Below are 13903 nucleotides of genomic sequence, written 5' to 3' on the forward strand. Positions count from 1 at the left end.
ACATGCCACATGGGTACAACTGTGTAAATGTCAAGTGCCCACATGACTAAGGCTGGGAAGGAACCTGGAAGCTGAAGACTCCTGGTTGCTGAAATCTGCTTAGGGTGTTTGGACGATGGGTGAATATCCCCCTGAAATGAGACTGTACCCGTTCTTTGGAAACAGGCAAGGATCCTGTCCTAGGCAGGAATGCTTCTCCCAGCCTGCATGTCCTCACAGTGCCAAGCAGGAGACTGGCTCAGCAGGCTGAGGACAGCCTGCATGGGGGACAGTGCTCTGCATCTGGCCAACGCGGCGAGGGTTGTCTTTCTTATCCCCCACAAACAGTGACATCACACAAACGATGAACCCATTTGAGTTATTTCAGGATATGTTTCTCCAAATGGTCCAGAAGAAAACGTCAATCCCTTAGAGTGCAGCAGCATAAGTTATATTTCTCTTACTCTTGGCAGCTGCAACGGAGACAACAGGAAGCTCTGAACCACTGAGCACCTACTGCGTGCCAAGCACCGTGCCAAGAGCTTTACAATCTTCACAACAGACTAAAACACAAAACCAATTACTTTGAACTACACCAGGGGCTGCAAAATCACATGTTGATGGGGCCAGGTTGGCAGCACATGCCCCATCTATAGGGGCTGTCCAGCCTGGCTCCCAGCTGCCAGGTCAGGATTTGCTATTGGTAGCAACCCAATGTCCCCATCTGTTAGAGAAAAGTATCTAAAGATGAAATAATGAGGACTTCCAATTGCTTTAAAATACTCTGGATGGGGTGCAAGGCCGGGTTTTTTAAAAAGATGGTGGGCACATGGGAGGTCCGTGGTTCAAACCCCGGGCCTCCTTGACCCGTGTGGAGCTGGCCCATGCGCAGTGCTGATGCGCGCAAGGAGTGCCCTGCCATGCAGGGGTGTCCCCCGCATAGAGGAGCCCCATGCGAAAGGAGTGCGTCCCGTAAGGAGAGCCGCCCAGCGCGAAAGAAAGTGCAGCCTGCCCAGGAATGGTGCCGCCCACATGGAGAGCTACACAACATGATGATGCAACAAAAAGAAACACAGATTCCCGTGCCGCTGACAATAACAGAAGTGGACAAAGAAGAACACGCAGCAAATAGACACAGAGAACAGACAAAAAGGGTGGGGGGGAAGGGGAGAGAAATAAAGAAATCTTTAAAAAAATAAAATAAAAAGATAGTGGGGCAGAAGGAATGAGACTTGGCAAAATTGTAGTGAGGAGATTTATTATGCTATTTCCTCTAAAAATCTAATCTATTTTATCTAATCCTCCCTCCCTCTTTCTCTCCTTCCTTTCTTTTCCTCCCTTTTTTCCTTCTCCCCCTCGGCACACATGGCCTGCACAGTTGCCAGCTTGTGACCATGCCACTCTCCTCTTCAGCTTGAATGCACAGCTTGCTCCTTTGCCGAAGGGTGACCGCATCTTTGTCAGAAGCCCTCACCTGCCACACCTAGCCCAGAGACCTGCTGCTGCTCAGCAGAGTGCAGCTTTCACTACAGGTGAGATGGCTCTGGGGAGTATTCTTCTGGCTGTTGTTTCTTATCAAAGTGCAACAAGTTTAATAAATACACTGTATGTCACCTCCTTCCTGCTGTGTAGAGCTGTCATTCTATTAACTCTGTCAGACCATATCAAATTAGATAACAGTTTACCAGCCCTAAACCTGTTATCCAAGTCAGCTCCCACAAGCTCCATCCAGGAGATGAAATATCATGTTCCAGAGGAAACCTGTCCAGCTTCCCATCATCCAGCAGATAGGAATGCCATCACCTAGGACACTTCTTACATTTCTTACACACAGTTATAAAACGCAAAATATGATGATTTTTCCCCAATGTAGGTGAGAACTTCCAGCATTTAAAAATACCACCACCACACACACACACAAAAGTCAACCAACAACAATACATGAGCATCTTATTCTAGTGTCATGTGCTCTTAAAATGCACAATTCCTAGTGTTTTCCTGGTTGTGGCCCTCTTTAGCAAAAGACATAATTTGCAATCAGGCTGGGTAAAGACAGTCATTACTTTCTTAATGGCCAACTACCCAAATAGCTCAGTTAAGTGATCTCAACTAGCAATCCAATCAATGAAAACTGATAAGTGAAAGACTTTTAACCTTTACTTCAACAGGCCATTCCTGGGGGAGAAGGGCAAAGGTATGAATTCCCAGCATAAAATTTAATTCCTTTTCACAGATGCAAACATTCTTGCTGTCCTGATGGAGTGGCGCCCAGTAAAGCAAGCTGTTTCTCTTTCTTTCCTTGAGCCAAATCAGAGAAAGACTGGTTTATGGTTCTTTCCAGGCTACATGATCAATTTAAACACTTACAGGAATCCCTGTGCCATCTCTCAAGGGTGAAGGGCCAAAGGAGATGGGCAGAGAACACAGAGGAGACACAGCTTCTGTTTTCCCAAGAAAGGACAGGAAGAAAGAGGGCACCAAAAGGAAGGAGGCAAGAAAAAGCAGCTACCCAGCCAGGTGAACAGGCTGCAGCATGGGTGCTGAGAAGCTCCTGTGTCAGGCAGCACCCTGGGCTCTTTATCCGCGTCGGCACCTCACTGGTCAGTGGGTAACATGGCCTGAGATCTGCCGAGCATACCTGCAGGGTAGGCCCCATGCCCAGTCATGTGATATTCCCTGCGAAATTTCATTCAACTTTGAAAACCATCCTGTAATTTAAGAAGGATCACCCCCGTTTTACAGATGAGGAAACAGGGTTGGGATGTCTGGCTCAAAGGCCAACCCTCAATATTATATGGCACGATCGTCGGTTACACAACTCAATAGTTTGCAGATGGGTCACGTGACCCAGGCAAGGCCAGTGAGAGTCCCATTCAGGACTGTCATAGGAGGGAGAGGGAAAGGGAAGCGCTCTTTCTGCCAGGGCTGCTCAGCTGAGCCAGCAGCTCCAAGGGTTGGTCCTGCTGAGGGCCGTCAGCTAGTAATACCCCTCAAGAGCCTGGAAGGACAGAGGAAGCAGAGCAGAGCTGAGAGTGGGCAGCTTCTGTGCTTGCGTACCCAGATCCAGCCAAACCTGAAGGCAGCCTACAGGACTTGCCAGTGGCATCAGCCAATTCCCCTTTATTTTCCCTTATGCTGGCCTAAGTTGGGTTTTCTAAGTTTTATAACCAGAGTCCTAATCTATGACCTTTAAGAAACAGAAAATCATCTTGTCCATAAGTGTGTACATGCCACAGAGCAAAGGGAGGAAAGCGTAAACTATACAAATACAAGAAGAGGTAGGGGACCGAGACCAGGGTTCCCACCATGTTGTCTTCTTTAAATCCCACCCACACACTACAGAAAAGAACACTGAGGCACTGAGTGGGTAAAGAGTAGCCTGAGGCTTTGCATGCAGAGCACATGGGCCTCTGCCTCCAAAGCCCTCACGCTTACCTAGACGCTGGTGGTTTGCTTTTCAAACTTTCTTTCTTAGCAGCAGAATCCTTTTACCCTCGAAATCACAAAGAAAACTCGTAATACACAAAACCAGGAAAACTGATGCTGCTCTGTGTACATAGAGGGCAGGGACTTTGGACACCAACTGCCCTCCCCAGACCTTAAGCAAACTAACTCCCGGCTCCACCTGGCCGTTTCCAGAAAGCAGAACCTGGAGATGGACCTCGAGGAACCCAGAACCTGGGTTCTTTCTGTAAATGTTCCATGGGACAAGCATACCTGGTTAGCTCATTGCCACAGGCCAACTACATCACAAAGTGAAAGTGACGCACGGACCCCCAGTGGCACAGTGCCTCAAAGCGAAGTCCCCAGCCCCTGCCGCGACTTGGACGGCCAACTCACTCAGATCCAGGACATCGTCAGTTTTGATCAGGTCCTCCTCCCTCGTCAGCGGCAACTGGGTCTCGGGCTCCCCTCGCAGCTGCAGCGACAGGGACCGGAGCATGAAGAACACCCGGATGGCCTGGTCACGCAGCACAGAGCACAAAGAGAAGGAGCACAGGGAAGTCACAGTGTCATTTCAGTGTGATGTTCTACCTCAAAACTCTTCATCTTATAAAAAACAAACAAAATAAAATCAAGCCCACCTCTTCCAGTACCATGGTTCTGGGGTTCTTGTACCAAGACAGAAAAATCAAAGGGAAGAATTTTCTTGTTTATTATTATTGAAATAATGAAAACGCCCTGATGATGACTGAAGTGATGAAGGCACAACTCTCTGATTTTATCAAATACCACTGATTGTACACATTGGATGAACTGTATGCTTTATTAATATGTATCAATAAAATTGATTTGTTTATAAAAAAAATCAGATGGAGAGGAGCTGATGTGGCTTAAGCAGTTGAGCTCCCACCTTCCGCAGGGGAGGTCCCAGGTTCAGTTCCTGGTGCCTCCTGAAAACAAAAACAAAACAAAAAGCAAAACAAACTATAAAACCAATTCAGGGAAGTTGATGTGGCTCAGTGGTTGAGCAACAGCTTCCCACATACAAGGTCCTGGGTTCAATCCCCTGATCCTGGTACCTCAAAAAATAAAAATTAAAAATAAATAAATAAATAAATAAAAATCAAAGAGGGACAGTTGAGCTTCTGTTATTAATAGTCATCCATGGACTCAGGATTAGGTTACCTTACTTCAACTAAGCACTTCTGTTTGCCAGATCTTTCTCCCAAGGGTCTTGTGACCTTCGTACCACCCCTGCCAAGCAGACCTCAGCCCATTTCACAGAAGAGGTAGCTGCGACCTGAGGAGGTCAGGTGATTTGCCCAAAGCCATACTTCTGGTGGAAGTTAGAGCCCAGGCGTCTTCCAACTGGCATGGAATTTGGAAAACCAAATCACAGCATTCCTACCTGATGAATCGGGTGGGGGGTATGGAGAGACAAGAGGGTGAGATGCTTGTGTCAGTGCCAGGGAGACCTGATGAAAATCCTGACTTTTTGCCTCCCTTCATGCCTGGGAGCCTGTGCTTCCTCAGCCTCTAACGGGGCACATGCCGCCACAGGGGCAGAGGGCTGGGAACCTGGCAAGCGCTCAGTGATGTCAGCTCCCTGACCCACACCCTCAGGCTTTCCCAGCCAGCTCTTGGGGAGCAGAGGGGAAAGGTTCCTCCAGCACAGGCATTCCTGGCCCATGGAGGGGAGGTGTGGTCAGAATCCAGTGTGGCCATCAGGTGTTTCCAGAGGGCAGGAGGAAAGCCCCAGAAAGCCAGTGAAGTTTGTGCAGAGAGCAGCCTTCACCGCAGGGGCAGACTTGCCCTGATGACACCCTCTCCTTGAGTCCAGGGCTGGGGATGGCTTAGCCCACCCGCCAGGGGAAGGAAGCAGAGAGCGGTCACCCTGAGAAGGACCAGGCCTGGGGATGAGAAAACACAAATGTGTGTGGCTTTCTGCAGTCCCTCAGCCTGAAAATCCAAACCCTTTAAATAAGGAAGGAGTTTGGAATTTGGTTGCTAATATAGGTCTTTGGGGTAAAACATCTGCTCTTGCTGTGTTAGCAATAAATGGAAGCTAATTCCAGGAGTACAAATAAAGTAACAAAAATTATAAAATAATGTAACATTTAAAATAGAATGTAAGTTAAATCAAATTAAGACCTCCAGTACTTTTCCTGGTTCCTACCCCAACACCCAAGAGAAGGAAGAGTACCCAAGAAGCCCACGGCGGTGACTGCAGAGGGCAGGTTTGCTTCCCTTTCGCAAAGGCTGGGCTCCCATGGGGGCTATGAGGGCCTGGCAGGCAGGGTGACAAGTCCCACTTCATGAGTGCCCCCTCTCTGAACCCAAAAAGAATGCTAAAATTGAGCATAAGGGTCATCAAGTTCACCCTAGCACCCCTAAAATAAGAAGCGCTCTCTCTGCTTACCCGCTGCGCACGGGTGCGGTGCTGGGCGGCGTGAACACGCTCTCATTTCAGCCTCGTAACACCCTGTACAGCTCCTGTTTTACAGACGGGGAAGATAACGCCCAGGGATGGCAGGCAACCTGACCAAGGGGACCCCACTAACAACTGGATTCTAAAGCCTGTGACTCTTCCAGTCACAGGCAGTTTATTGAAAAGATTTACGACTTGGGACCCAGGATTTTATTAAGTGCTTTTCTTTGTTTTGCTAAAAGAAGATATAAAGTGAAAAGTAGTACTATGAAGGAAAAAGGAATTATGATGCTTTCAGATACTTCCACTTCCACAGAACATCAGGAAGACCAGGTCTGGAAGAAGGAACAGATATATATAAATATACATATTTTAAGATTTATTTATTTTTTATTTATTTCTCTCCCCTCCCCTCAACCCGTTGTCTGCTCTCTGTGTCCATTCGCTGTGTGTTCTTCTTTGTCCGCTTGCATTCTTGTCAGCGGCACCAGGAATCTGTGTCTCTTTTAGTTGTGTCACCTTGCTGCGTCAGCTGTGTGTGTGTGTGGTGCCACTCCTGGGCAGGCTGCACTTTTTTCATGTGGGGTGGCTCTCCTTTAGGGGCACACTCCTTGTGCGTGGGGCTCTCCTACATGGGGGACACCCCTACCTGGCACGGCACTCCTTGCGCGCATCAGCACTGCGCATGGGCCAGCTTGCCAAATGGGTCCGGAGGCCCTGGGTTTGAACCCTGGACCTCCTATGTGGTAGGCAGATGCTCTATCAGTTGCGCCAAATCTGCTTCCTCATTATATTTTGAAAGGGCTGATCAAGTGATCAAGCCCAAATACGATACTTCACCAGTCTCTCTGTATCAAGGCATCTGGGAACAAACTTTAGCCAGGAAAGCCCCCAGGGGATGAGTCCAGTGGGCTCAAAGCCAGACAGACTGTGGCTTAGTCTGGGGCTTAGGCAAGCCACATGAATCTCTAGCACAGGCTTCACAGGCTGGAAATGAGGTACCCCACCACCCCGGCTTGCAGGGCCACTGGGAAGGTGAAACGAGATAATGCAGGTGCTATACAGACCCCTGGGGTGGCCCTGGTGCATGCAGATCATGACCTCTTGCCCACTGCCCATGCCTTATCTGCAAGCTTCTCAGTTAGGATGACAGTCCATCAAGCCCAATAAACCCCTGGAAAGGGCTGTCATTTCTGTAACAGCCATTCTTTAAAAAGTGCTGAAGCACTTAAAAATGGGCACAACCCATTGGGAAAGCAATTTGGCAATATGTAGAGAGTCACAGAAACATTCAGACACTTTGAACCAGAAATTCCATCTCTGGGAATATATTCTAAAGAAATAATCCAAAAGAAAGAAAACACTGTATTTGTAAAGCCATTCACTACAGTTGAAAACATAATACTGGAAGTAACTGAAATGTCTACCAATGGGAAAAGGCTTTAGTAAATTATGGCAGAAGTCACCATATAAACTTTTATGCAGCCATTAATTACAGTTATTAAAAACTGTGTCAAGGAAGGCATGACCAAGATGGTAGTGTAAGACACTTCAGGGTACTATTCCCCCTAGAGAATCCTTGAAGCAGCAAAAACTGGCAGCACCATCTCCCTCAAAACTCCAGAAAACAATTAATGGTTGCAGTAACAGAATGAGTGCCAAATCAGGAAAACACAGCTTCAAAAATGGTAGGAAAAGCTCTTGGTGCCCTTGCTGGCTCCAACCCCACCCATTCCCTGGCCAAGTGTGGAACGGGCCCTGCATTCCCATTGTGTGTCCCTAGCCCTGTTCTGGAAGGAGCAAAGTAAGCCCTATGCACACACTTAAGCACACACTGGGGTGCCTGCATGTCAGTGCCAATCTATCAAGTGTAAGCTTGAAAGACTGAAACATGAAACTTTTCTCTGGCTAGCCCTTCCAGAATTTGCCCTGCAGGCAGAACAGTTTGCTTCTGCTTCTGCTACTGCTAAAGTAGTATAAGAAACAACTGAGTCCAACTAGCCTGGGGGAAAGGAGGACTTGTTTTAAGCCACAGACAGAGCACCCTAAAGGGGGAGGAAGTCTGTTTCATAGGGAGTAGATGCATCATTCAAATTCCTGTAATCAGAGAATGCCTAAAGTCACCAAACAGCACAAGCCTAGGACAAGACTCAGGCTCAGGAAAGATGGAGAGGACCCAGGACTTCCAGTTCTCCGCAGACTGATCCTCATTGGAGAGCTAAATTCTAAAGAGGAACATGAGCAAAGGCAGAGCCATTTTGCAAAGTCTGTGAAAGGTAATTTTTTTTTGCATTGATGTGGTTGTTTCTGGCACTCAAGGAAATCTCTGTCTTATCACTAGCTGGATATAAACTTAAGGAACAGACAGCTCAGGGACTAAATCCAAGAGTTAACACTTTAAAATATTAAACCGTACAGTGTGCAACAGATTACAAAAGAAACAGGAAACGATGGCCTATCCAGAAGAAGAAGATAAAAATCCAGAAAACATCAACGAAGAAGACTGGACTTTGGAAATACTGGACAAATACTTAAGCATTCGCCTACTATATGGGAGGTCCAGGGTTCAAACCCAGGGCCTCTTGACCCATGTGATGAGCTGGCCCATGCATAGTGCTGATGTGTGCAATAAGTGCCGTGCCATGCAGGGGTGTCCCCCATATAGGGGAGCCCCACACGCAAAGAGTGCACCCTGCAAGAAGAGCCACCTCATGCGAAAAAGCGCATCCTGCCCAGGAATGGCTCCACACACACGGAGAGCTGACACGGCAAGATGATGCAACAAAAACAGACACAGATTCCCAGCGCTGCTGACAAAAATGCAGGTGGATACAGAAGAACATGCAGTGAATGGACACAGAGAGCACACATTGAGGGGGGGGGAATAAATTAAAAAATAAATCTTTTTTAAAGAAACAAACAACAACATGAGAATGTCAATAGAAGCAGAAGTTTTAAACTGAAATGAAATATTCCCTAGAGGATTTCAACAGTAGATTGGAACTGGCAGGAAGAAAGAAAGTAAACTTAGAGACTACACAACTGAAATGATTCAAACTGAAGAGCAGAAGGAAAAAGAACTTTCAAAAATTGAAAAGAGTTTAAGAGACCTGTGGGGCACCATCAAGCATACCAGTATACATTTTACTGGAGTCCCAGAATGGGGAAGGGGGGCGCAGAAGGAATATTCAAAGAAATAATGGCAGAAAACTTCCCAAATTTAATGAAAGACATGAATATGCTCATTCAAGAAGCCTAACAAACCCGAAACAGGATAATCTTGAAAAGAACCATGTCCAAGCACATAATAATCAAATGGTCCAAAGCTGAGGACATAGAAGAGCATCCTGAAAGCTGCATGAGAAAAGCAAGGTGTTACGTACAAGGGAATCCCAATAAAATTAAAAGCCAATTTCTCACCAGAAACCAATAAGGCAACAAGGCAGTGGGAGAAAGTATTTAAAGTGTTGAAAGAAGTAATTTCCAACCAAGAATTTTACATCTGGCAACAATGTCTTTTCAAAAATGAGGGAGATATTAAGATATTCCCAAATAAACAAAAGCTGAGAGAGTTCATCACCACTAGACCTGCCCTATAGACAATGCTAGAGGGAGTTCTTCAGACTGAAAGGAAAAGACACTAGACAAGGATCCAAGCAGCATAAAGAAATAAAGTACTCCAGTAAAGGTAACCATGTGGGTAATTATAAATGGTAGTACTATTGTATTGTACTTTTTGGTATGTTACTCCACTTTTTACTTCTTATAGTTTCTAAAATGAAAATGCATAGGGAAGCAGATGTGGCTCAAGTGACTGGCCTCCCATCTACCATATAGGAGGTCCAGGGTTTGATATCCAGGGCCTCCTGGTGAAGGCAAGGAGGAATCACCTCCTAACTCATTCTATGAGTCCAACATCACATCACCTTAAGAGCAAAGCCAGCTAAAAACACCACGAGAAAATTACAGACCAACGTCGCTTATGAATAAAGATGAAAACATCCTCAACAAATTACTAGCAACCTGAATCCAACAGCACATTAAAATAATTACACAGCTTGATCAAGTGGGATTTATCCCATATATGCAAGGGTGGTTCAACATAAGAAAAGCCCTAACAACAGAAAGAAGGACTAGAAGCACATGATCATCTCAATTGATGCAGAAGAGGTATTAACAAAACCCAGGAGGCAGAAAGCTAGGAATAGAAGGGAACTTCATCAATGTAATACAGGGTAAATAAGAAAATGCACAGCCAACATCACACTTAATGGTGAAAGACAGAAAACTTTCCTTCTAAGATCAGGAACAAGACGAGGACTGCCACCGTCACTGTTGTTATTTAACACTCTCCTGGAAGTTCTAGCTAGAGCTAAAATTCGGTAAGAAAAACAAATAAAAGGCATCCAAATTGAAAGGAAGAAGTAAAATTCTCCCTATCTGCAGATAACATGAGCCTATATAAACAAAATCTTGAAAAAAATATCCACAACAAAGCTACCAGAGGTAGTAAATGAATTCAGCCAAGTGGCAGGGAACAAGAGCAACACGCAAAAATCAATGATGTTTCTGTACACTAGAAACAAACAATTTGAAAAGGAAAGCAAGGGAAAAAAATCCATTTACAATAGCAACTGAAAGAATCAAATGAAATTTAACCAAGGATGTGAAGAACTTACACATGTGAAACTACAAATTGCTCAAAGAAATTAAAGAAGACCTAAACAAATGGAAAGACATTCTATGTTCATGGACAGGAAGACTTAATATTGTTAAGATGTCAATTCTACCCAAAATCATTTACAGATTCAATGCAATAGCAATCAGAATTCCAACAGCCTTCCTTGCAGAAATGGAAAAGTCAATTGTCAAATTTATAGGGAAGGGTAAGGGGCCCCAAATAACCAAAAACCATCTTGAAAAAGAAAAACAAAGTTGGAGAACTTCCACTTTGCAATCTTAAAACTTATTACAAAGCCACAGTGATCAAAACAGCACAGTACTGGCACAAGGACAGAGATATGGATCAAAGGAATTGAATTGAGAGATCAAAAATAAACCATCACATCTATGGCCAATTGATTTTTTTTAAAGGGTACCAAAGTCACTCAATAGGGAAAGAATAGTCTCTTTACTAGATAGTGCTGGGAAAGCTGGATATCCACATGCAAAAGAAAGAAGGGGGACCCCTAACACACAACACATACACAAATGAACACAAAATGAGTCAAAGACCTAAATATAAGAATAAAACATACAAAACTCCTAGAAGATAACATAGGAAAGCATCTTCAGGACCTTGTGTTAGGTAATGGTTTCTTAGACTTTAAACCAACAACAAGATCAACATAGGAAAAAGTAGATAAATGGGACTTCATCAAAATTAAAAAGTTTTTGTGCATCAAAGGACTTTATCATGAAAGTACCTAACAGAAAGGGAGAAAATACTTGGTAACCATATATCTGATAAGGGTTTAATGTCCAGAATACATAAAGAAATCCTACAACACAATAATGACACAAACAACCCAAATAAAATATGGGCAAAGACTTGAAAAGACATTTCTCCAAAGAAGATACATAAATGGCCAAAGAGCACAAGAAATGATGTTCAATATCATTAACCATTAGTGAAATAAAAATTAAAACCCCAATGAAATAGACATTTGTCCAAAGAAGAAATACAAATGGCAAAAAAACCACATGAAATGCTCAGCATCACTAATGACTAGGGAAATGCAAATCAAACCTACAATGAGATATCACTTCGTACCTATCAGGATGGCCACTATTAAAAAGTCAGAGAACTACAATTGTTGGAGAGGATGTGGAGAAACAGGAACACTTATTCACTGTTGGTGGGAATGCAGAATGGTACAGCCACTGTGGAGGACTGTTTGGTAGTTCCTAAAGAAGGTGTGAGTATAGACTTGCCACATGACCCTGCAATACCAGTACTGGGTATATACCCAGAAAAACTGAGAGCAGTGATACAAACAGACATCTGCACACCGATGTTCACAGGGACATTATTCACGATTGCCAAAAGTTGGAAACAACCCAGGTGTCCATTAACAGATGAATGGATAAACAATCTGTGGTCTATTTACACAATGTAATATTATGCATCTCTAAGAAGAAATGAAGTCATAAAGCATATGACAACATGGATGAACCTGGAGGACATTATGTTGAGCAAAGCAAGCCAGACACCAAAGGACAAATAATGTATGACTACATTAGTATGAATCAATTGTGTAACGTTGTATGATTCAAAAAAAATTTTATAGTTATCTAGTACATTTAATTGAGAATGTTTGTTTTTATTCAACTATGCTTTCTTTTATATTTCCAATTATTAAATGTACAAAATAAAGATAAAACAAAGAAAAAAAATTCCAATGAGATACCATTTCATACCTTCTAGAATGGCTATTATGAAGAAGTGGAAAATAACAAGTATTGGAAAGTATGTGAAGAAATAGGAACTCTTGTTCATTGTTGATGGGAATGTAAAATGGTACAGCCACTGTGGAAGACAGTTTGGTGGTTCCTCAGAAAATCAAGTATAGAATCATCATATTACTGTATTACTCAGCAATTCCACTTCTAAGCATATACTCAAAAGAACTGAAATCAGGGACTCAAACAGATATTTGCACACTGATGCTCACAGAAGCATCATCCATAGTCCAAAAAGATGGAAGTAAACCAAGTGTCCATCAACAGAAGACTGGATAAACAAATGTGGTCTATATATACAATGGAATATTATTCAGCCATAAAAAAAATGAAGTTCTGAGACACGAGACAATATGGATGAATCTTGAAGACATCATGATGAGTAAAATAAACCAGATACAAGGACAGATATTGCATGGTCTCAGTGGTATGAAATAATTAGAAGAGGCAAACGAATTCATGGACTCAGAAGACAGAATACAGGTTACCAGGCACTGGAGTAGGGGTAGGGAGCAGGGAGTTAATGTCCAATTGGTAAAATTTCTGTTTGAGGTCATGGAAAAGTTTTGGTAGTGGATGGTGGTGATAATATCACAACATTGTGAATATAATTAACAGCACTAAATGATATATTTGAATGTGGTTAAAGGGGAAATTTTGGATTGTATGTAAGTGTAGCAGTTTGGTATGGTTATGAATTCCAAAAATAGATATATTGGGTTATGTTTGTAATCTGGTCTGTACCTGGGCATGACTGAGTTATGATTAGGGCTTTGATTGGGCCACGTCATTAAGGTGTTGAGTCCCCACCCCTTGGTGAATTGGGACTCACAGATAAAAGGCAGGGCAAAAGACAGAGCTGGGGGTTCTTAATGTTGGAGTTTTGATGTTGGAGTTTGAGGCTGAAGCCTTAAGCTGGAGCCCCGGGGAAAGAGACAGAGCCGTTCACCTGAAAGACTACAGCTGACCTTGTGGAGAAAACAGAGGAGCTGAGCCCAGAGGAACCCAGGAAGCCTGAACCCTTGCAGATGTCAGCAGCTATCTTGCTCCAACACATGAAAATAGACTTTGGTGAGGGAAGTTAACTTATGCTTTATGGCCTGGTATCTGTAAGGCCCTACCCCAAATAAATACCCTTTATAAAAACCAACCACTTTCCGGTAGTTTGCATCAGCACCCCTTTGGCTGACCAATACAATATATCACTAGAACAAAATTTTTTTTAAAAACCCATAGGATTGTCCAACACAAACAGTAAACCCTAATGTAAACTATGAATTAACTAATAGTACAATTATCACAATAGTCTTTCATCAGTTGTAACAAAGGTGCTTTACAACTGCAAAGTGTTAATCATAGGGGAAACTGTATGTGAGGGGGGTATATGGGAACTGTTTTCTGCATAATTTTTTTTTTTAAAGCTACAACTTCTTTAGTTAAAATATATTTTTAAAAAGCTATATGGCAACACAGATTAATGCTTGTGCTACAAAGAAAAGAGAAAAATATCAGGCATTCACTTGAAAAAAATGTGTTTGCAAACAAAGATAGGGAAGAGACAAAAAAATGTCTAAGTGTTTGTTTAGGGTG

At 43.5% G+C, this 13903-nt stretch overlaps 1 protein-coding gene across 8 annotated transcripts in view; it reads right to left on the minus strand.

Annotated features, from left to right (window-relative positions):
• Positions 1-13903, minus strand: part of CLEC16A (C-type lectin domain containing 16A) — a 224021-nt gene that overhangs the window by 102356 nt on the left and 107762 nt on the right. For all 8 annotated transcript variants that reach the window (XM_071211365.1, XM_058286468.2, XM_058286469.2 and 5 more), the window contains exon 18: positions 3820-3940. In XM_071211365.1, coding sequence (XP_071067466.1) covers positions 3820-3940 — 121 coding nt within the window. The remainder of the gene's footprint in view (positions 1-3819; positions 3941-13903) is intronic.

This window comes from Dasypus novemcinctus, chromosome 23 (assembly GCF_030445035.2).
Source record: "Dasypus novemcinctus isolate mDasNov1 chromosome 23, mDasNov1.1.hap2, whole genome shotgun sequence".
NCBI classification, from domain to species: domain Eukaryota; kingdom Metazoa; phylum Chordata; class Mammalia; order Cingulata; family Dasypodidae; genus Dasypus; species Dasypus novemcinctus.